This window comes from Protopterus annectens, chromosome 7.part0 (assembly GCF_019279795.1).
Source record: "Protopterus annectens isolate FY-2018-M chromosome 7.part0, PAN1.0, whole genome shotgun sequence".
Classification (NCBI taxonomy): domain Eukaryota; kingdom Metazoa; phylum Chordata; order Ceratodontiformes; family Protopteridae; genus Protopterus; species Protopterus annectens.
Window position 1 is genome coordinate 1,229,285,692 of NC_056739.1, and position 22,486 is coordinate 1,229,308,177.

Here is a 22,486-nt window from a genome sequence, read left to right on the forward strand (position 1 = left end):
AGGACATAAACTGGTACACTTGAGGGCCACCCCGGGAAGCCAGGTCTGCAGTCCCATTCTCCCAGCCCCCATGGGAGTGGAGATAGGGCAGCCATGTCATCTTGCATCAGGGCAGACAGGTTGGCCTCCTGTCTTTCACCAGGTGCTATGGGGATGCCACTCACCCAGAAGGCAAGAGGCCACATGCCAGGAGGCATGAAGCGATGCACATTCGTCAGCGCCTGTCACCGTGGGTGTGAGAGACTGAGGTGTGCCGCAAAAAGTGCAGAGATGGGGGGACCCAGGGTTATCTCCCCTGTGAGTTTGAAAGCCCTAGGTGCAAGGCAAATTGGAGAACTGGTGTCACAGAAGTCTGGATGAGGGACTGTCTGAGGCTTCGTGGTCCAGCAGAGTTCCATGAGGCTGGGTAGATCCCTTGAGAGGCTCCAAGAGAACGCATGACACTGCATGAGTTGGCAGCAGTTAGGAGATATGTAACCCTGGAAAAGAGCTCACTCTCCTGGGTAGATGTGGAACCCCAGCGGGGGGGAGTCACTCCCGATGGAAGTCTGGAAGGGAGGGAGAGAGAGAGAGGTGGAAAGTGACTGGTACAGGACAGCTCTTGCCTGGGTAAGGGGGTATATGACCCCTCTGGGACAAAAGTCTGGAAGGGGGAGAGATGCAGATAGTGGCAGGGCTGGGCGAGCTCCTGCCTGGGTGAGGGGGATCAGGCAGAGCTCCCCACAATGGAAGTTGTTAAGGGAGCACTAGGGCAGGCAGCAGCAGGGCCTGGAGAGCTCCTGCCTGGGTGAGCGGGGTCAGGCACAGACCCCCCCCACGATGGAAGTCCTTAAGGGAGCAACTAGTGGACAGTGGTGGGGCCTGGAGAGCTCCTGCCTAGGTGAGTGGGATCAGGCAGAGCTACCCATGACGGAAGTCCTTGAGGAAGCCAGGGTGGATGGCAGAGGGGCCTGGAGAGCTCCTGCTGGGGCGAAGGCATCCAACTTTCAGCAACCTTGAAAAATCTCAAAGTCCCCAGAGATGCTCTGAATGGGAAAGCAGGGGGACTCTGAAGCCTTCATGAGAGCAGATCTTCTCCTCAGCGGTTGAGGAGAGTTCTGGAGGAGTGGACAGGATTAGAGGGAAGCTCCTCTGAGAGGGTCCAAGGGCATGAGTGATCCAGCATGATTTGGCAGTCTGCAGGAGACATGCAGGCAGCGGAGTCACCTGACATGGGGGGGGGGGGCATGGCTTTTGAAGGTGTCTTGGCCAGGTCAAAGGGGAGAACTGTAGGGTTTGGCCCTGACAGAAGTCAGTACGGGAGTGCTAGGAAAATGGGTGTAGGACCTAGAGACCTCCTGCCTGGGTGAGTGGGGTCAAGCAGAACCCCCACATGACAGAAGTCCTTGAGGGACTAACTGACTGATGGCAGTAGGGCCTGGAAGACTCCTGCCAGGGCAAAGGCATCTGACCTTACCCCATACCCAATGGCATCCCCAAAAAATCGCAAAGTCCCCAGAGCTGCTTAGGATGGGAAAGCAGAGGGACTGGCCACCCTAGGAAGCCAAGTCACCATTCAGACTGAGCGGTCTAAACTGGGACATTTCTGTGTCCCAAAGACAATGTTTGGGATTCCGAGACAGAGGCTTCCAAACTGGGACCATTGGTCACCTTGCCAGCACAGATGTATGCACAAGCACACACATAGGCACCTTTTGCTACGTCTGCTTTTTCCTTCTCTCCCTCCTGCTTGTTATGCTTTCCTATGTCTAGTCGACACCAAGGTAGACATATAGATTTCCTTCCTTTTTCACCTGCTTAGTTTTCTTTGGTCTTCTCCCTGTCTTTCTGAATTTCAACCGCTTCTTAAATGCTTTTATCACTTTTTTTGCCTTGCTTCTGTGGTCTGCCCCTATCTTCTCCAACTCATACTGTCCACAATACCTCCCACCCTCAGCAGCCATGTATGGCTCCTGAAAGAGCACTTTGCTGCTTTCTCTATATTCACCTATTGAGTGAAACCGAAAAAAAAATAAATAAATAGAATTTTCAACAAATATAACTAAAGTGTCTCTGTGCAGAATATCAATGAAATGAACATTATCACAATAATGAGATTACTGATTTTAAACTGCCAGCAACCATGAACTATTATGCTCTTATGTTCTCTTACAACAGGCTGCTGCCAGAACAACAAGGATGTAAAATGTGACGTGACATTGTTACCCCAACTACAAGGTACCTAGTCCATACCTTATGTAAGAAGTAAGCATGTGCAGATATTTTTTAAGGTAGAGAAAGGGACAGTTGCTAGCAGAAACTTAAAGCCAAACAAAGAAACAAGTACACGTATGTATTCATACCGATATATAAATAATAAATTATCTAGTTTGGCAGTACAAGTTGGCTGTCATGGCAGCCATCTAATTTTCCAAACCCTTCCTATGGCTCTGAGTGACAGTTGTAGGAAACAGTGGACTTCTAAGACATAAAAAAATGGTCATTTTGAAAACCACGTGTTACGAGTTGAAATTAAGTTTTTCCCTGTTACTATAGATGTTGGATGTTTTCTTTTTCTTAAGAAACACGGTCAGTACATTCTAATGAAAGGACTATTGTTCAGTTTCCTGTCAATTTCATTGTACACTATTAAAGTCTGGCCAGACTCTCCCAAATGAGGGGCCTTCATAAGAACAACTGCAAACTTCTGTGGGTCTGTTATGCTCCAGGGCATCCCTGTCTAGAAGCACTTCCTGCATGTTTAGATTTTACAGAAATATAAACAGTAATAGCTATTTAGAATATTTGGCTCTGAATATACCTATGTTGAGGGGAAAGTACTGTACCGTTTAAAAAGTGAACATAACTGTTCACCAGTATTTCTACTCCTTATCTGATCTTAACTTTTCAGATAAAATACCATGGCAGGGAAAGATGATATATCTAACACAATACACCAAAAATCACTTGTTTAGTAATAGCTAATAAAAGTGGAATTCAGATGAAGCACTTTATCGCAGCTCCCATAAATCTGATATTTGGCAGAAAAAATATTCAGAGAGCTTGTACCCCTCTGAAGGCATTTTCTATAGAGATGTCAGGATTGCAGGTGCTAAAAGGAAGTGTTTTTCTAGAAATATGACTTTGTAATTTTATTAATTATGACTAAAAGGTGGTAACTACTAGTCATGATTGAAACAAAAAGGACATTCTGCAGATAAGTCCTAGAAATAGACATTGTGCAAATGAGTCCTATAAACAGAGTCCCTCTCAGTGGGTAAGGTATATGACTTCCTTCATAGAGATCATTGAGAAAACATCATGCCAAGAATTAGTCCTCTAGCCAGGACAAAGTAGGCCTAAACCTTTAAATTTAACTGCCTGAGGCTACATGGATGCCCAGGTCCATGAAGGAAGCTTATGCTGTCTGAAGATATGAGGACTCACAGCTGGTGAGAATCTAACAGGCATATACCACAAAATATTCATAATGGAAATCGGCATTGAAGGAGGAAAATGTATGAGACCGCAAGTGCTTGAGGCTGAGGCGTGACAAGGTCTGAGCCGAATAAAATGTTGTTGCTGTTGTCAGTACAAAGACCCAGTCCAGTAAGTGAACTGGGAGAACCTCGGGAATAGACTAAGTCTACAAATCGAGCAGTATGGTAAATTATCTTCCTTCGAACAGGAAGTGGATGATCGGATGGGTATTCACAAATTCACCACTGACTGGACTGGCCTGGCACTCTTTGGAAAAAGTAGATACAGTTTAAGTGTGGGCACTGGCAGGACATAAATGGTTGCAAAGCTCAGTTGCTTTAAACTTCCTATGAGTCCTATGATATGAATCAAAGACTAAGAGACTGGGAGAGGTTAAGTAAAGTATATATTGATGGCTGAAAGCCTAACCATTTACTTAAACTCACTTTAAACAAATATATTTTGCAGACCAGTAGTGCAGAGTAATCTTGCAACTCGCATTTATCCCTCCTACATTCTGGTAAACGTGGATATTAAAGTATGAGCAATACACATAAGAGACCCGCAGTGATGAATGAATGTGATTTAGTATATAAAGGTTTTGTAAGTGCAAGATGAGGCATTGACATGGCCTTTATGGAATAATTAACCCAAAAGTGAAACTTTATAAAATGATGGTGACAGGGACTAAATGTTAATATAGATGAGAAAGAGAGAGGGGTATCTTATCACAACTTTTACAAGTTCATAGGCCCATAGATTAGTACAAGATAAGTGCACTTGTAGACCATTTTAAGCCTAGCCAATTACCTAATGTGAGAATCAAACCTTGCTTCTTGTGTTTGTAAGGTAAACACCTTAACCATTATGCCAGCTTCCCACAAGATTATGTCTCCCCAGGTGGGATTCAAGCCCACAATCCATGGCTTAGGAGGCCAGTTCCTTATCCATTAGACCACTGGTGCCTGAAAGTAAAACTATAGGTTCAAACGTAAATACTAGGTTACCTGCACTTCTAGGCTATTTTAAGCCTAGCTAATTAACTTTCAAAGCTGAGAATGGAACCCTGTAACTTGTGTTTGTGAGGTAAACACCTTGACCACTGTGCCAACTCTGTGTTGAAAGAGTGAGACTCAAAAGCAGTGGAATTCTGGGCTACTACACTAGGAATAGACCCAATCATAAAGGCTTGAAAAGGAATGGCAAGGCAGAAAGACAATGCTGTACTGAGAAGGATGTCAAATTCCTCACTTCCTACATAAAGAGTAGGCCAAGTTTACTTAGAGCTATCTGAAACATGGCTTTGTAACTCTCAACTCCTGCTCATCCCAAAAAAAAAAAAAAAAACTACTGCTTTTTTCCCCAAATCCCTCTCTCATAAAAAAAAAAAAAAAAAAAAAGTAAATTCCTGTCTTTTGATAAAACAATGACTGAAGTTGCTTCTCATAGCAAATTATTAGGGGTGATAATCTTACATTCAACCTACATTTACAAAAGTACATAAGAAAAACTCAACAAAAACTAGCGATGTTTTACAAAGCCAAAAACGTTTTCACTGATGCGGCTAAAACTAAACTTGCCACTACTTATCTGCTCCCCACACTTCTTTATGGTGCTTCCATCCTCACTAACCGCCAGGCTTCACAAAAATTAAAACTTGAACAAAGCTATAACAAAGTTGATAAATTTGCAGCACATAACCCCTTTCAGAACCCACCACTGTATATTACTAGAAAGCCTAAATTGGCTAGAACTGCCCCATCAAAAAACATATACACAGCTTCTTACCACCTATAAAATTATCCAGCATCCATCTGCGTGTCCAGCACTAAAAAACATTCTACACAACTATTTATTTTATTTTATTTTATTTTACATTTGTTGACCGGGCTAGTCTAGCTGGATACATGTCCATTTTCAGTAGAGGCCCGGGGAGAAAAGCTCCAAAGAACAAGTCGATAGACAAAATATCAGCAGTTCCTAATCGGTCACTGCAATCAAGTAACCAAAAACTCTTATCTGTCTACAAACGTATCAGTTCTGCTGGACATTGTCTGTACTCATGCAAGGTTGCTAAGGCTTGGAACTACTTATCTGTATCCATCAGGTCAATACCCTTCCTCTCATCTTTCAAAACCATTCTGAAAGATTTCCAAGCTAAAATCGGTCACTGTTCTTGCTCAAAAACAGGGTTAACTATATTGCTAAATGTGAACAAGTACCTTTACCTTCATTATAGCTCCTTACTCTCCCTTTTTCACTAACTTCCTTACTTCTATTAAATTCTCTTCCCTGACTCTCTCTAAATATACTATAAGCCTGTTTTCCCTCACTTAATATTGCAATTCCTGTTTGTATTAGACTAATTTACCTTTAATTTCTCTACAAACTGTTTAAAATTTTTATGAATAGTAAATGATTGTCATATAACTTGTATAGATTCTTAACCAATGTTTTTATATTATGTCTAATTTGTTAAAATTATTTAAACTACAGCTGCTTTTTTGTTTTATTTTTGAAGATTGTAAAATTACTGTTCTTAAAATGTTTTGTAATAATTTGGAGCTTTTCACCCTAAGCCTCTGCTGAAAATGGGCTTCTACCCAGTCAGACTTTCCCAATAATCAAATGTCAATAAATAAATAAAATAAGTGGTTGGAGAAGTATTTTCATAATAGACAAAGGGAATTAGCCTTTCCCTGGGGAGAATAGACCATAGGTCATGTGAGTTTGGGATCTGGTTTTCAGAAGTCACCAGATGATATATTTTGGGAAGCTCCCCCCCCCCCCCATGCCATGGAACAGAGTACAGCTTTGACCCTCTAGAGCAATGATGGGTGCAGGCTGTGTCCTCTCCTTGTGAGTTCATGCTACAGAAAATGTATGGGATGGCTGATGATTCCTAAACTGCTATGGGGTAATGTTTCAGATATAGTTTTCGCTGGTGATGCTTAAACATTACTGACTGAATTGAGAATGGAATGATAAGAACTGAAACAACTGATTATCTGATAAGAGAAAGTCAAACAAATGGAAGAGGTGTACCAAGGGGGAGGAATCTGACCCTCACAAAAAGAAGAATGAAAATGCTCCCCCTTGGGAATTTTTAAAATGAGAAAGGGGAAAGTATGCTTCTAAGCTCATCACCTTCCACATTGTTAGATGCAGTTGGCAGATATCCAGACTGGAAAGGTTAAAGTCTATTGGCAGATCTCCAAATTGTTAAAAGATATGGGCCACAGTATGAATGGCCAGGACTTCAGGCCCTACCATGTTAGTAAGATGAATTGATATGAACTGAACTAGTTAAATAGATTTGATGCAATGCATGTGTGAATATTAATCATTCAGAAGTATGTAAGGTACATAAAGGAATGGTTAAATACTGTATAAATTATATGTTTAAGTAAGCATATAATGAGTGTCATTGTTGTAATTACTACTCAAGAGCGCAGACAAATGCAGTGAGATCTTTCTGGGAGGGGAGAAACCAAGACAACAGAAGCATGGCAGACCTTGCCGGGATGCAGTCACAGATATCAGAAATGTTAAGTATGTGTCAGAAATTTACAGATACTTTGAGGAGTAACTTCAGTTAATAAAAATGGTGAGGATCTGGAAGTCAGTCATGGTACTCAGGAAGGTGATCCAGGACAAAAGGATTGTTGAATAGTCAAAATATAGACTTTGAAAGAGAGGCTCATTGTAATCAAATCATCCTTCTGCCATGATGCCATGAGTAGAGGTGCTCCTAACTGTGCATACCACTCTCATGTGTGGTTATTTGGGACTATTCTCACTACCAGCTAGTTATATTCATTTCATATTACAACCCTGGGTGATATTTGTGACTGTCCTCACTACCAAGCAACTAAATTCATCCCTTACTCCGCCCTATGTAGTTGTCAGGACTGTCTTCACTACCAGGCAGTTATAGTCACTCAGTGCTAGAGCCCTGGGTGGTGGATTGGGACTGTCCTCACTACCAAGCAATTTTATTCACCCCCCACATAAAAGCGCTAGGTGGTGTTTGGGACTGTCCTTACCATGTAGCAGTTAAAGTCATGCAGTTGTTTTTTCTAACAGTTAAATTCACCTAAAATTATACTCCTGGTTAGTTGGTTAAGACTGTCAAACCTGCAGTTATATTCACCCCACACTACACCCAGGGATGGTTGTTTGGGACTGTCTTTAACATCAAGCAGTTCTATTCACACAGTAGGTGAAAAGAGTGAGACAGCTATTGCCATATATGCCAAAACAAAGAAAAGGTAGACAGAAGAACAAAGACTTCACAGCTACCTTGCTATTTTTGAAGAAGCAATCCAAAGACTAACAGAAAATATGTGATTCTTGAAGATGCCTAACCCCACAGGTAAGCCGTTTATTCTGAATGTGGTGGATCCAGGTATCCACAGGAGCATGACACATCCTCTCAAATGGTGGACATATGGTAGATGCATTGACAAGAATTCTCATACTCACAGGAAGGCACTACTGGACAGTTTGAGCCCTTCACATTGCACATGGATAACATTTTGGGGAAAGATGTGGGGTACTACAGGGATGCCTTGCATCATTTAAAATTATGCTCTACTTCTTTCCAAAGGAACATGGCAAAGACTGGGAGAAGTACCTGCCTGATAATGTCCATGTGCTCTTTGCAGAGTAGGAGTTATTTCCAGAATCAGTAGAGTTGCACACACAGAGGGTGCCACTGCTTTTGATACTACCCAGAGTAATCCCATCTTAATGGTTAAAGATAGATTAAAGAGATTATCTGAAACACCCAGTGCAATCTTGCAATTTATAAAAACAGGATGTATAATTTGGTCATGTTAATAGTATGTGGGTTAGCAAGTTATATTTCTTATGCAAGACAGGAGTAATATGCTAGAACCTGAGAGGGACAGGACTATATAAAGCAGCTCAGTGAACGGTGACACCTATACTGAAGTTACCTGGTAGGCAACAAATTCAGAGAATCTATCACGTAAACATGATGAATCATTTTGTCCGAAGGGTTGTCATGACCCTTGCAGTATGGAGTCTAAGAGTATGATGAGGTAGAGATAGGTTCATAGGTTCATAGGTTCATACTAATGAGTCATTGAAGGCAGCTGTAACTCCAAGAAAAAAAAAAAAAAACTTGGGGCTGGTCCTAGTCTGATACTGCAGAGGATTAAAGCTATGAGAAGTTAACAAGCTACTTCCTGTTGTACAGGGGTTGAATTCCACAGCCTTCATTTGCCTACAGTCTGCCCTTCAGCAAGTCATTCCGACAGTGCTTTGGGGAAATTGGGCTAGGGTCCTAAATATTACCGGATACCTAGTAATCATCAGTAAAGCTATGAACCTAAGTGAAGACTCATTAATGGATTTCCTAAAACATAGCAATAAGGTCTACTCCATGGAGGCTAGTAAGCTGCTACTATACGGGACCACCATTCAAGAACAGGAAGTCAGTGGCGTTCGGAAGGATTTTATCCCAGTGTTTGGTACTAAGCCTGGCCTCCTAACCCCTTAACAATTCACATTATAGAGTGATAAGCTGATGCATCTTTGAGTTACATTGCACAATGTGTGACAGGGGCCATAAGACAAAATGGATTTAAGAGTAATTGCAACAACTAACTGCCTTTGTGTCATAGCTATAGCCCTTGCCCTGAATCAGACAAGCCTACATGTTTTGCACAAAGTGTCCTGAACTCTGCATAGTCATTACATCTTCTCCCACCTCATGCCACAGACAGACATACTGCTGAACAGGTTGGGATGGGTGACATACCTGACCAGCCCACACACACACATACAATCAGGAAAAACTATTATAGATACTATAAGAAATTACCATGCATTCCCAAGCTTTGTCAGTAGCCATGGCTTTAAAATGAAAAGAGACAGAATATAATGCACAGTCTAGGATTACATACATCTGATGGTCCAGAACTGAGATGGTGGTAACACCCAAATACAGTCTTAAAGTACAATCTTACAGTTCAGTTCAACACTAGGAAACTTTCAGATGGATGCCTAGTTTTAAACTTAAAAATGTTCCAGTAGGAATGATTTATTCTAAATACTTTAAAGGCCAGTGACATTTTGCTGTTCCCTTTTTTACTTTTCTGCTTTTCATACATTAATATTTCATTCACTTGTGTGTAATGTTGTACTTTGTTATGTCAGGGTGGTTATCCTTTGGGTATTTCTTCTAAAAAGTTCTTGCTCAGTTAATTTCATCTTAGGAATAACATATAATAAAAAAATAATAACTGGTTACATGTGATTATAAAATTATAACGTTTTTGAATGTTTTCCAATTCCCTTTAAGTAACATTAGTGATAAACCGTTCAGGCAATTGGAAATAAAAATATGCAGAAAATAATCTGTCAGTGGTGTCAAGTCCTTATTCTACTAGCAAACATCATTCTACAAGTATGCATTTCCATTCCAAGCAGGCCAAAACTGTAATGATAACATAGGAGGTTTTAGATACTTACCCTTTTCACTGAAATTTCCATTGAGGTAATGGGTGTTGAAGACTGTAAGGGAAAAAGGAAAACATTAGACTTGCAACAGGAGGAACCAATTTGCTTTGTCATATTGCTTTCCTGTCTTTCAAGAAGATGCACATGGGGTAGTGTTGCTTGAATGATCCTTCAGATTTGATCCTTCTTTTTTTACATCATAAGCAACAAAATGAATCCTTTATTTAGCATGTTTCCTCAGTGATGCTGCTACTTGGATTAATGCTTCAGCAGATTTACTTCTAGTTTTTCTGGTGTTAGAGTAGCATTTTGTGAACTATTTTTCAGCACTAGCCTGGTAGTGCTATAATTACTGGTAGGTGATGGCTGCTAAAAGAAGATGGATAAATCAAGCACCACTCATTTCACGTGGAGTGTGAGGAACAGTGAAAGAATGAGCTGTTATCCTTTATGATTAATTGTGTTTCACTTAGTCAACATATGATTGATCCAAACAAAAATGTTTAATTCTTAGCAAGGTAGCTGTCTCAAAACAGTGACATGTAAAACAAGTCCATTTTGTCAGACATTCCGTTTCTGTATTTTGAACTCAATGAAGCTTGTACTGACATTTGATATAGTTATCATTTAGTCTAATGGCTGAGCATGTGTCCATTCCAAATTAAATGAAAAACGTAACAACAAAAGGGGATTATATCTTCTGCAACATTTGCTTCAGTTCAGAATTGGTTTGTACATCAACAGGCATGTGTTACTAATAATAAACTTGTTTTGTATTTATTAGAAGGGTGGAGCAGAGCAGGCTTATTATGAGTACTGCTGGGTAAAAGTACCTGAGCAACATCACTCCATTATCTTAAAAAATGTGTATTACAGCTGGCACTGTGAATGCTTCATCATGTTCATGCCATTAAAGGAATTACATCAATGTATATAGCACATGACACTTATGCATATGTGCTTAAAACGTGGTTTGCACATAATATTCAAAATAGATGGCATTGAGAACCTCTGGGTACATCCTACTTCCCCTCTTTCCAGAAACAAAAATAATGACAAATAGCTGGATTAAAACTGTAGCTTGCTGGTGACTGGAGAACTACATAACTTTTATATCCAGGTAATTACACAGGCAGTGAGCTTGTGTATTGGTTTACCATACCCACCCCATCTGTTCCCACAATATGCCTTTGTTCTGTGTATGTGTTTACTTTATGCCTGGGCAGAGCCTGAAATTGGTCAATATTCATCAGTGCACTACCCTGGTAAACAAATGTAAATAAAATAAAACAAATGAATACATAAATGCATTCCAAGAACTGTCTGCAGTCTGGCTAAAAGTTTGCTTTAGCTGCAGGGCCTCAAGCTGTCTCTTAAGCTCAAAAGCATGACCACCTACTGTTCAGCCTGTTATCCAGTTCTAGTTTCTTTACTGAAGATGCATTTTAATAACTTTTTTTATTTTATCCAAGACTATTACATGTTGGAATAGCATTAATTTCTACAGTGATTGAAGTGACTAGGTGGTCATTATTGCATGGCATTTAATGTTACCCATACAGAATTGCAAGGTTAGCGTTTTTTAATATTTTTTTCAGACACCCTACACTCAACTACCAATATCTTTCCTTAACTCCATAATAACCAATTTGTTTCCCCTCCTGTGGGGGATGGTGAATTCCTCGAATGCTTTCTGACATCTTCCTTAGTGATTTCACCTTCATAATGGTGTGTTGGGAGGCAGGCATCATACATGCAAACTGAGTATAGAGATTTTAAATATGCAAGGGAAGGAAATCCTAAATTGGCAGAGTGAGGCCAACATCAGAGGCACCACCAACAGTAACTCTGATCTGCTCATACCCCCTCCCCTTGCTACCATATCATTACTTTGTCTTTGCAACTAGGGGATTCATGCAAAGTGATGTAAGCTGCTAAAATCTCATCCCCTCTACCCAGCACATTCAGCACCCGATCTGCTACTAAACTTGGGTCCTCTAGGCTGAGGTTAGGGCACCATCCCTCTGTGCCACAGAATCAGGAAAGATAATGCCTGTTTTGTGCTCAGTATGACATAATGAAAATAGAAATATGTGCCACTTTTTAAGTCATTCACAGAATTATAGCTACAGTTCATATTCTCTCTATCATGCTGTTACATCTTTCCCATGATGCAATGTGCTGATCCTAATTTATGGAATAGTGATGACAACATGCCCGACAGTGTTAAGACTATTACAGTTGCTGACCTTAAACACCTGCAGTTCCTCTAGCACTAGTTCCTCCATCTCCACAGAGTTTCCTTTCCTCAGGGCAATAACCTTCAGCACAGAACCAGCATCTGCATAAAAGAAAGAAAGATATAACTGAGTTTCTTTAGCATATGAGAAATGATACAGTTTAATATCAAAAGTTCACCAGCAGATTGCTTTTAAAATGCATTTTATGTTCCCTTGTGATTGGCCTTCCTATGCCTACATTCAGCTCTTAGCTCATTCCAGTAACGCTCCACAAGCCAAACTTACCTTGGCTCATAACATTTCCTTTTGACATGGACAGAGGAGAAGTGGGCAGAGTTGGGGGAGAATCCCATTCTTCTTACAGCACAGGATTCCAGTAAGTAGGTTTATGCATGAGCAAGATCTGCATCTGATAGTTCTGTGCACTAGTCAAAGTTAGAACACACTGAGCCATACATCACTAGAGTCCCCTGCTATTGTTACATTCCTGTTAGTGAGGTAAGCTCTCCATTACGACATACGCATTATTAGGTGTCGAAACAAGATGTAATTTGTCTTGTTGCTGCTTCTGCACAATGGTACCTTGTCTGCCCAAAAATGAAACTGCTGTTTTTTCCAGTTCCTCCTGAACATGGACAATGGCTTAGGGACCCATAGCACTTGATTATCTTATGACAAACGACACTTTTCAGGGGATTTATTCTACCAAACCATGGTTGGCAATTATGCAAATATTACTTATTCCTCTTCATCACAGCTACATACATATATATATATATATATATATATATATATATATATATATATATATATATATATATATATATTTTTTTTTTTTGCTATATGCATGTGTGTGTGTGTGTGTGTGTGTGTGTGTGTGTGTGTGTGTGTGTGTGTGCGTGCGTGCGCCATGGAGGCACATCACATTTATAGATGAGTTGTTTTGTATGTATATATTTGTTAGCTATACTCTACCTCTGTTGTATATATGTTACATATTTTAGCAATAATCCATGATTGGGTGTAGGTAATGAAGGATTTACCCACAATTGCCATGGTTTGATCACAAGGGTGAACGGTGAGTGATTAAAGCCAACCACAGGTAAGTAAATCCTGCATTACCCACACACAGGAGTGGATTACTTCTATTATACAATGACATTATTTAAAAAAAAAACTTTTCTAAATAATATCATTGTACAGATGGACTTTATTGTTCTTCTGCTGGCTTCGGGTAGTCTGGGGCATCCAGGATAAGTAGTGCACATACACAGTGCACTGCTGTCTCTACATTTTTTTTTGTTAATGTAGTGAGCAGTATTCATGGTCTGTGTGTCATATCTTTTGGATGCATAGATTTTGGCAGAATGTCTAGATGTTTACCTCATGTTGCTGGTCTGTTCTTTATAAAAACTGTGGTTTTGTGGAAATCATTGAGGACTGAAGTCACTAAATAATTACAGACATCATTTTGTGATGGTAAGAGGTTGGGAGATATGCCATGGAGCTGCCTGTAAGTGTGTGCGTTTTTTAAATTATATAATTTACTGGTGGGAGAAAGTTTTTTTAATAGTTTAAATTCTCCATTTAGCAGTGCAAAGGGAAATTTCATGTTTTTGAATATTTAGTTCATTCGGCAAATGAGAAAACAGTAGTTTCCCTGTAGCAGTATCGTCTTTGCTCAAGAATTTTGGACTAAACAAGAAAATATGTAGAATAAGTGCCAGGATTTGGAAAAGTTTTTAAATATTAGTCTTAACTGAATTGGAAGATGAGGTTTTGCATCTATGTACTTTGAACAATAGAAGTATGACACCTGTCTAGCATTACTGAGTGACTGGAACAGCCTATGGGTTTTATGATTTTGCAGAAAATACGTTCTGTGCAGAACAGAAGCAAAAAAAAAAAAAAGTTCTGCAAAATTCTGTAGAAGTTAAGTATTATCAGCCCAGTCACTCTACAATACTTCAGTGTCCAGAATTGTTTCTATTAATCAGTGTGCATGTTTTCAAATGACAATGACCATTGTATAATTGCAAAAGACTTCTATAATACGCAAGTAAGAAGTTATTTGCCCAATCTTCAGTATGGAAATCAAACTGTGCTTGAGTGACCAACTAACTTCCATCTGAGACCCTATATCATTCAGTGATATACTTTTATCCTACACAGTAATCACTTTGCCAAAACTGTTAACTTCTATCAAACTACGGTCTTACAGAGCTAAAAATTAGTTTGCAAGACTTAATACTGTGTCACTACAATGGCACTGCTCTGCTCTGTCCTTTGTGTGTGTGTATATATACAGATATATATATATATATATATATATATATATATATATATATATATATATATATATATATATATCTGCGTGTGTGTACATCTGAGTGAGTTTATGTTTGTACATAAAACATTTTAGTGTTTTTGCTTCAGCAAAACACATGCATCGCCTTATATTTATCTTAAACAAGTAATTACATCTTTTAGTATTATTTTACATTAACTTTCTGTAGAATTCATTATGTAGACCATATTATTTAATCTGCTACTAAGGCTCTTATTAGTTCAGTAATAAAATATTAGACTGACCGTGCACAAGAAGAGGGAACAGTAATACTAAGACCATATTTTTTCAAAAACTAGCAAAAATATTGTCAGTTGTAAAACTGTTTCAGTACTGTGCAGTGAAGTAAATTTTACATTAATGATGTTTAACTCCTTTTAACTATGACAGCTAATGGGGATCGCTTGATGGAAAATGCACTGGTATAACTTTCTTGTACTATGAGCTGCGCTTAACAGGTAGTTTTCCCAAAGCTCTTACTTGAGATAAGTTCAGGGGCAGCGGACTTTCGCTTGATTTGCCAGTATGTTCAAATGCCATAGCAACAAATCAAAATTGAGAGAAGAAAATAGTCTCTCCTATTGAAGGATGCCTCTGAAGAAGAAGACACATAGAGTGCAGACACATGGAAGAAATAAACCTGTTGTCTAATGGGGACTTGCAGCGAGCAACAAGGGTACGGCCATGTTAAGCTACTCTAGTATTAAACTCAAAGTATGACGCATACTGTCGAAGCTAATGAGGACACCACTCAGTGAAGAAAAAGTACAGCTTACCAAACCAGACTTCATCCTAAGATAAATATTTTTGGTTTCTTTCAGATTTAGAATGGGATCAAATCCTATGCTGTTAATATAAAGTTGTGCTGTTTAGCCAAAATGGAACAGAAGCATACAGAATTAGATACGACACAGGGAAGTGGAAGAAATACTGAGCAGTCTTGTGGGGCCAGAGATGGGACTTCAGATCGTATGTCTAAGAACATGGAGAAGGCACAGTGAGGATATTTTTAGTTAAAACCAAGTAACCTCAAACTCTTGCTAGCTTTGGCCTGGTAATGATTTGCTTAAAGTCACATTCTCTCCAGCTGGAAATTAAGGCTCAAACTAGGACTGCCTCTACAGAATGTAGTTCAAAACTAGCTCTCATCTTTAACTCTCTGTTCTGTACTACAAGAACTGATGTTACACTCAGCAAAAGTGACAAGATTCTTTTATTATTTTACCCTTTTGAAAAATACCAACCAGTTCTTGCAAAAGCTGAAGTCTACACCAGGCAACACCATGCTTCCTGTGTTGTGCTCTTCATCTGAAGTGAACTATTGCCTTTTTCTCCACTGCTGTCACATTATATTTCTCTGTTCTTATCTTGCTGCCTCTTTTACCTGCTCGCTACTCCATTTTAATGGAATTTTCATATACTTTCTACAGTGCCTATTGCTATGGGCTCCACACTTTCTGAAAGAGACATTTTAACTAGTTTAAGAGATTACTCAGTATTTCCTATTTTCACCAGCTAGTAGATCATATTTGTTAAATATAGGCCAACACTTCTAGCCCTGTCTTTCACTTTTGCAAATTATTATTCTCTTTGAATTTCATCTACATGTTCTTCACTCCAACCTTCTTGTACAAAGACCTGACCCTTCTTTTCCTGAAATGCTAAGTTCTTAATGAACTTGAATCGTTAATGGCTACTTGTTCATTCCCAGTCACATTTGCAGTTCATCCTTAACAAGGCACATTTTATTAGATGTCTGATCCTCCTCTGTCTGTCCTGTTTCCAAATAAAAATTTTTACTGATGTTAACTGCTGCTACAAGCACTTAAAGACTCATATGCACTGTCTACCAATTCCATTGACACCATTCCCATTAAGTCCATAGGTTCACACCAACAACTTCCTGTTATGCTAGCATTTTAATGACAGATGTCCTGGTAAAAGAGCACAGTGTGAAAGCTGTATGCCTTTAAGCTGCATACTGTAGAGCTTAGTCTGAATCTCTAAGACTCAAGATTTAGCCAGCATGACCCTAACAATGTTATTTAAGCAACATAAGTATTATTACAAAGCAGAAGTAATGCCATAATTGAAGACTTTTTCAAGTTAAAGGAATTGTGCAGATCTGACTTTTTAAATTCAGACCATAGCTAAAGGAAAAAGACTAGGTGAATAATACAAAAACTGGCTATGAAAGCTAGAGATACAATGGAACTAACTGCAATAAGACTAAGTACCAGTTTTTCCTTCAGCATAACGGAGTGGCATGCCATAGATGTGATGAAGGAGTCAGAATATGTAATAAAGAAATATAATAGGCAAGAAAGGGACGAAACTGAAGGGTGGAAAACAGGTGACATTTTAGATTAACAATAATGATAACCATCATCATCTAAACATTCATGTCTAGAAGGCAAAGAATACTATAGCTGTGCTTACCTTTTCTTCCACTGAGCAGATATCCACCATATTTGATAAAGGCGACCAGCTGGGACTATTTTTATGTTTGCATTTTGTATTCATTGATAATGAGGGAAACTAAAGGAATAAGTTTAATCTTTGTTATTATTTTTTAATCTGCTTGGTGGTAGCAAGTTGAGTAGGGCAGACCAGACTTTCCATTCACCATTAACATTCTACAGGTCATCTTGTGGCAACCTCAAATGTTCTCATTCAAGCTGATACATACAGTATCTCCTCTGACTTAGGCCTCCCCCTAGTAGGCTGTGCTTGGTATGCCTTCCATTTGAGGTACTAGGAGGAATTCTTGCAAGATGTTCAAACTTCCTCAAATGGCCCCTTTCAGCATAGAGGAACAGTGGCTGAACTCCAAGGTCCTTTTATACATTGCCAAAATACTGTCATTGCCAAACGTATCACTCTGTCATAGAGAGAGAGAGAGTGAGCCCAGCCAAACTATGAAGGAACCTCATTTCTGCTGCCTCTATCTGTGATCTCATCTTTTTAGTTACTACTCAAAGCTCATTACCAAATTGAGGGCTTTTTCCTATGGCTTAGCTTTTGTTTCCTCTCCACAGTCTGGTACAATGCCTATGGTATTGCCATTGCTATACTGATCTGCTGCTTAATCTTCAGTTCCACCTTCCCTCCCTCATGAACAAGTCCCTGCGATATTTAAGCTTTGTCACTTAAGGTAGCTGATCTTCCCTCACTTAGACACATCCATCTACTCTGTTCTGGGAGAGAATTATGACCTCTGATTTGGAGGTAATAAATTTTATTCAATTCCTTCAAACTCTATAGCAAATCACTTTAGTTCATACAAGAGGTCAAAGTGTGTTGATGCTGAGAGGACAACACTATCTACATACAACAAAGATGTAACCATCACATCTTCACAAATTCAACAAACTTTGGCTGATACCTGATTATTATTCCATGAAAATCAAAGAGAATAGGAGACAAAACACTCCTTTGATGGAATGCTACATCCACTGCGAACATATTAATTTCTAAAACAAACAATGCAGAAAGTAACAATTCTAATTTCCCAAATACAAGGACTAAATGGCACAAAACATCAGCTCTAGGACCCCATACTGCTGTAGCTCTTTCCACAAGACAATCTTTGATATATGGTCATAGATCCTCTGCATCTTCACAGAACATATGTAGACAGCATTGGGAAATGCTCATGATCCCTGCAATAGCTGTGGGAGGACAAGGTTGATCCAGTATTTCACACACAGGACAGAATCCACATAGTTCTTCCTGACTTAAAAGCTCAGCTGATTGGACAAGATCTCATTTTCTGTAATTTGGCATATGCATTCCAAGGAATGCTAGGGAATATAACCCCCTTATAATTAGATCATACTATCCTGATTCCATTTTGAAAATGGGGATGAATATCTCATATTGCCAGTCCAGAGATGCTGTCCCAGCCTTCCACACAAGGTTGAAAAGGTATATTAACCACCACAATATCCCTAAATTTTCAGTGCCTTCAGCATTTCTGGATGGATCTCAGCCAAACCCATAGCCTAACCACAATATCCTAAAATGTTATGTGTAAATAGTTGTTTATAAAGAAACAGAACTGCAAAGGCCCAGGAGTGAACTTTGTTGAGAAGTTATTGTATAGATAGTGTCTTTTACTGCTTTTTTAACTATATAGTTGTTCCACTAGTCTTTGAATCAGTTTCAGAGGCTGGTTTAGGCTAAACTATGGAAGAATTAGTAACAGGAATTTGCATGTTACATTGTGTGAGGCCTTTGCCAGGTCAGTAAATGTACTACGTGTTAGGCTGTCATATTACATTTTATTATACTTGTTATTTGAAAAGGAGAGAAGCATTGTGCCTGAAATATGGATTTTGTTTTTGTAAAGTAGGTTATTCTCATCTAGAGGTAACTAACAGCTCTCAGTAGCCTTTATCATATTTTCTGGAAAGTGTGGACATATAGAAAGGGGTCTGAAATATTCTATGATTGTTGGACTGATTTGCCTAGAGTGGTGTAACTGTGGCGCAGTTCCAAAATTATGGGAGTATTCCTGACATGAGTGCTGTATTTAAGATGTGTTGGAATGTTCTCTAAGCGTGAAGTAGTTTTGGAAAGAATTAGTCTAAGTCTAGACTTCCACATGGCCTTACTGTTTTATCTGGTTAATGACATATTAGGTTGATAGTTATGAAATGGAAATCGAGTGGCTAGCCATTATTATTATTATTATTATTATTATTATTATTATTTGGAAGTGAGAGGCTGGGGAGTTTGGTCATTAACTGTGGTGCTCTTATACTCTCGGTGGCATTGTATCAGTGAATCATCTCTGACATGATATCTGAGTTTGTGGTTAGTTTATTGTTCATTACAAGAGGTGTGTATTGCTCTTGTTTCGTTTCCTTATTAAAAAAATGCAGACAGAAACCAAACAAATGCTTCAATAAATGTTAAGCATTTTTTTATTTTGCAAACTTTTTCAGAACAATTACCTTAAACATCTCCTACTCTTTTATACATTTCCCAATGCAAATAAAACCCCTCCCCTCAATTTTCAAACAAGCAATCTGAAACACCGATATGTCTTTCAATTTTGGAAGGTATTTAGTATTTACACTTTCATTTAACCCTGGAAGTGCACAGACATTTAATTTTATCTGCCATGCCAATTCCATTCACTCTAAAAAGCGAATCCACATCACCCCTTTGCAATATTTGTTGAACTGTTTCTATAACATTGAACGAAAATGTTAAAAACCTGCAAAAATCACAGCATGCTTTCTTAGTGTGTTAGTAACAACCTTATTTTTAATAATGTTCGCATGTTCTCCTATTTTCACTGCTAATCTTTTGTTGTTGTTCCTATATAGAATGAATCACAAGTGTAGCAGGTCACTAAATAAATTACGCTTTCAGAATTACAAGAGAACTGTCCTGCTGGACAAAAATTAGTATTCATACCTTGTAATAATAAAACGCTGTTGTTAATAATCCTCCATTTACTATATCCTCTGCAGGAAAATATTCCAAATGTTTATTCATATGCAGTATTTTACCACTTCCTAAAATTTCTTTTATATTACCACTGTTTTTATCAGAAAATGTTGGTCCTTTACCTATGATGTTACTTAAAGCTACATCCCCCAAAATAATTTTCCAATTTTACTTAATAATGCCTTTTAAAGTTTGAGAATCCATACTGCTCCTAGGACATGTTAAACTATAATCCCTTTGCTTACATTTTTTTCAAACTTATCTTCTCCTTCATCTGCCCTCAAAATTTGACTATAAACTCTTTTTTTCTTTTCTGTATCATTTCTTTTGAAGTTTTTCTAATAAAACCACCATCATATTGGCTTTAAAAATAAACTTTCTACCTTTGATACTCCTTTTTTTTAAACTTTGAAATAAGTAAAATGGAATTTTGTTTTATTAGCAACAATAGATGTGGTACTATTTTATAGTTCTATTCCATTTAGAAAGGCATTGAATGGTTAGGTTACATTTAAGTAAAAATTCAAAACTGTCTACAAAGAGTATCGAGCATTTTGCACTTTGATTAAGTTTTGGAACACAACTGCATTGTATCTCAAATTAAGATATTTAGATAAGAGTAAAGGAGTAATGATGGGTCTTAGTATGGCCACTGCATGTTCTAATCTAGTGTTGGCCCAATGGAGAAATAAACATTTGATGATATTGTTGTTTGGAAAGGTAATGAGTTTCATTTTGAACGATTTGTGGATTATTTGAACTCTTCCACTGAATTTCTAAAATTTACATCAGAAAGGTCAAAAGTAGAAATTACATAACTGGAAAATGAAGTAATATATAACTACGTTTAAACACTGCAAAGAAATGAAGACTTCATCAGAATTGATTGGCAAAAGTGCTTGACTGTGGTTCTTTTTGGATATTTTCTTGGATACACTTTACTCAACTGTTTTTTTTTTTATTCTTACTGTTAATTTTACTTGACTTGTGGAATTACAATATCATTACTATATTCGAGACTCCGGTTTTTCGCTACAGCTGGAGTGGTAAACGTTTTCTTTGTGGTTTTTGTATCACTCTGACACCAGAATTTGTTATAGGTTTAAACAGTGCATCATTTTTTATAAACATTGAACTATTTGTGGATTATTTGCACTCCTCCACTGAAGTTCAGAAGAATTCCATAAAATAAAAGATGAAAGCACTAAACATTTATTGCAGGAGCAATCTGTGTGGTTCCTTTGTACATCCTTTTTTGTGTAGTTTCTCTGACACACAGGATTCTTATTCATTTACTTTCCTTATTAATGGATTTAATTTAACAAACATGAGTTTATAGAACATTTACAGAGTGTGATTGCACTTTTTGTGTAGGAACACTTTGTTTTGTTTATTGGTTTTCTTTATAGGTGCTCTGCAAGGTATAGCACTGGTTAAGTAGTTTTCAATTTTTTTTTTTTGGTTCCGACCATACCTGTCTAACATCCCCTTTACCCTGTTATGTTCCACTTACTGCTAGCAGTCAGTTAGCTCATGGACTGTTTTTTCTCCTAGAAAATCTTAAAAACTAATTTTATTACCTCAGTAAAACTGGGTCTATATTATGTGATCGAAACATTAGATTATCGAATACCTAAAGGTTGATCACTAAGTGTCGAAGAGTCAAAATCGCAAACGACTGTTTCCACACAAGGAAACAATACCATTGGCCAAACAAAAAAAAATAAAGTTGAAAACAGAAATCAAGTGGGGGCTTTGCCCCCACCCCAATTAAATATACCAAATCCAAGATCGCTCTACATTGTGAAAAGGAAAAACTTTGCGTAATGGCCAAACGACTTGTTTCCGTGTGTGGAAACAGCCATTCGCAATTTTAACACTTCAGTATTTAGAGATCGACCTATAGGTATTCGACTACCTAAGGTTTCACTCTCCTGATATAGACCTGTAAAACCATTACAGTGAATGAGTCAGATTTACAGAACTAGAAACTGGATGTGAAACTAATCCCAGACCTCCATCTTGCTTAATGGAGTATTTGAATTGTGTCCTAGATTATCTTCATGAGGTTTGTGGATAATCTTCTTGTACCATTTCTGATTTTTTATAATCTGTAAATAATTCTAATATTTATATTTGCCTTCATCAGCAAACGTAAGTCCTTGGTTTTAGTATACATTCCCACTTATAGCATTGATGTCATTGTTACAAAATGTGTTAAGTGGGATCCTTCCACATTTAATGAGTTGAAATCAGGCATGCAGTCATGCAAACACATTGTAGCTAAGTTCAGTAAGAATATACCTGTAAATGAAAACTACAGGACACCACACATAATACATTTAATAGACAGGAGGTAGACATGTATGACATTACTTACCCTGCTTTCTGTGTTATGGTATGATACTAAATTGAGTGTTAACATATTTATTCTATATTTTATTAGACAGCCATTCCCTTGTTGCACTCAGTGTTCTCCTACACCCTCCCA

General features: G+C 38.3%; 1 protein-coding gene across 1 annotated transcript in view; it reads right to left on the reverse strand.

Annotated features, from left to right (window-relative positions):
• The window catches only part of LOC122806987 (semaphorin-3G-like), a 634,544-nt gene that overhangs the window by 109,731 nt on the left and 502,327 nt on the right, over positions 1–22,486 (reverse strand). The window contains exons 12-13 of the mRNA XM_044077853.1: positions 12,198–12,289; positions 9,961–10,002 (exon numbers count right to left, since the gene is read on the reverse strand). Coding sequence (XP_043933788.1) covers positions 9,961–10,002; positions 12,198–12,289 — 134 coding nt within the window. The remainder of the gene's footprint in view (positions 1–9,960; positions 10,003–12,197; positions 12,290–22,486) is intronic.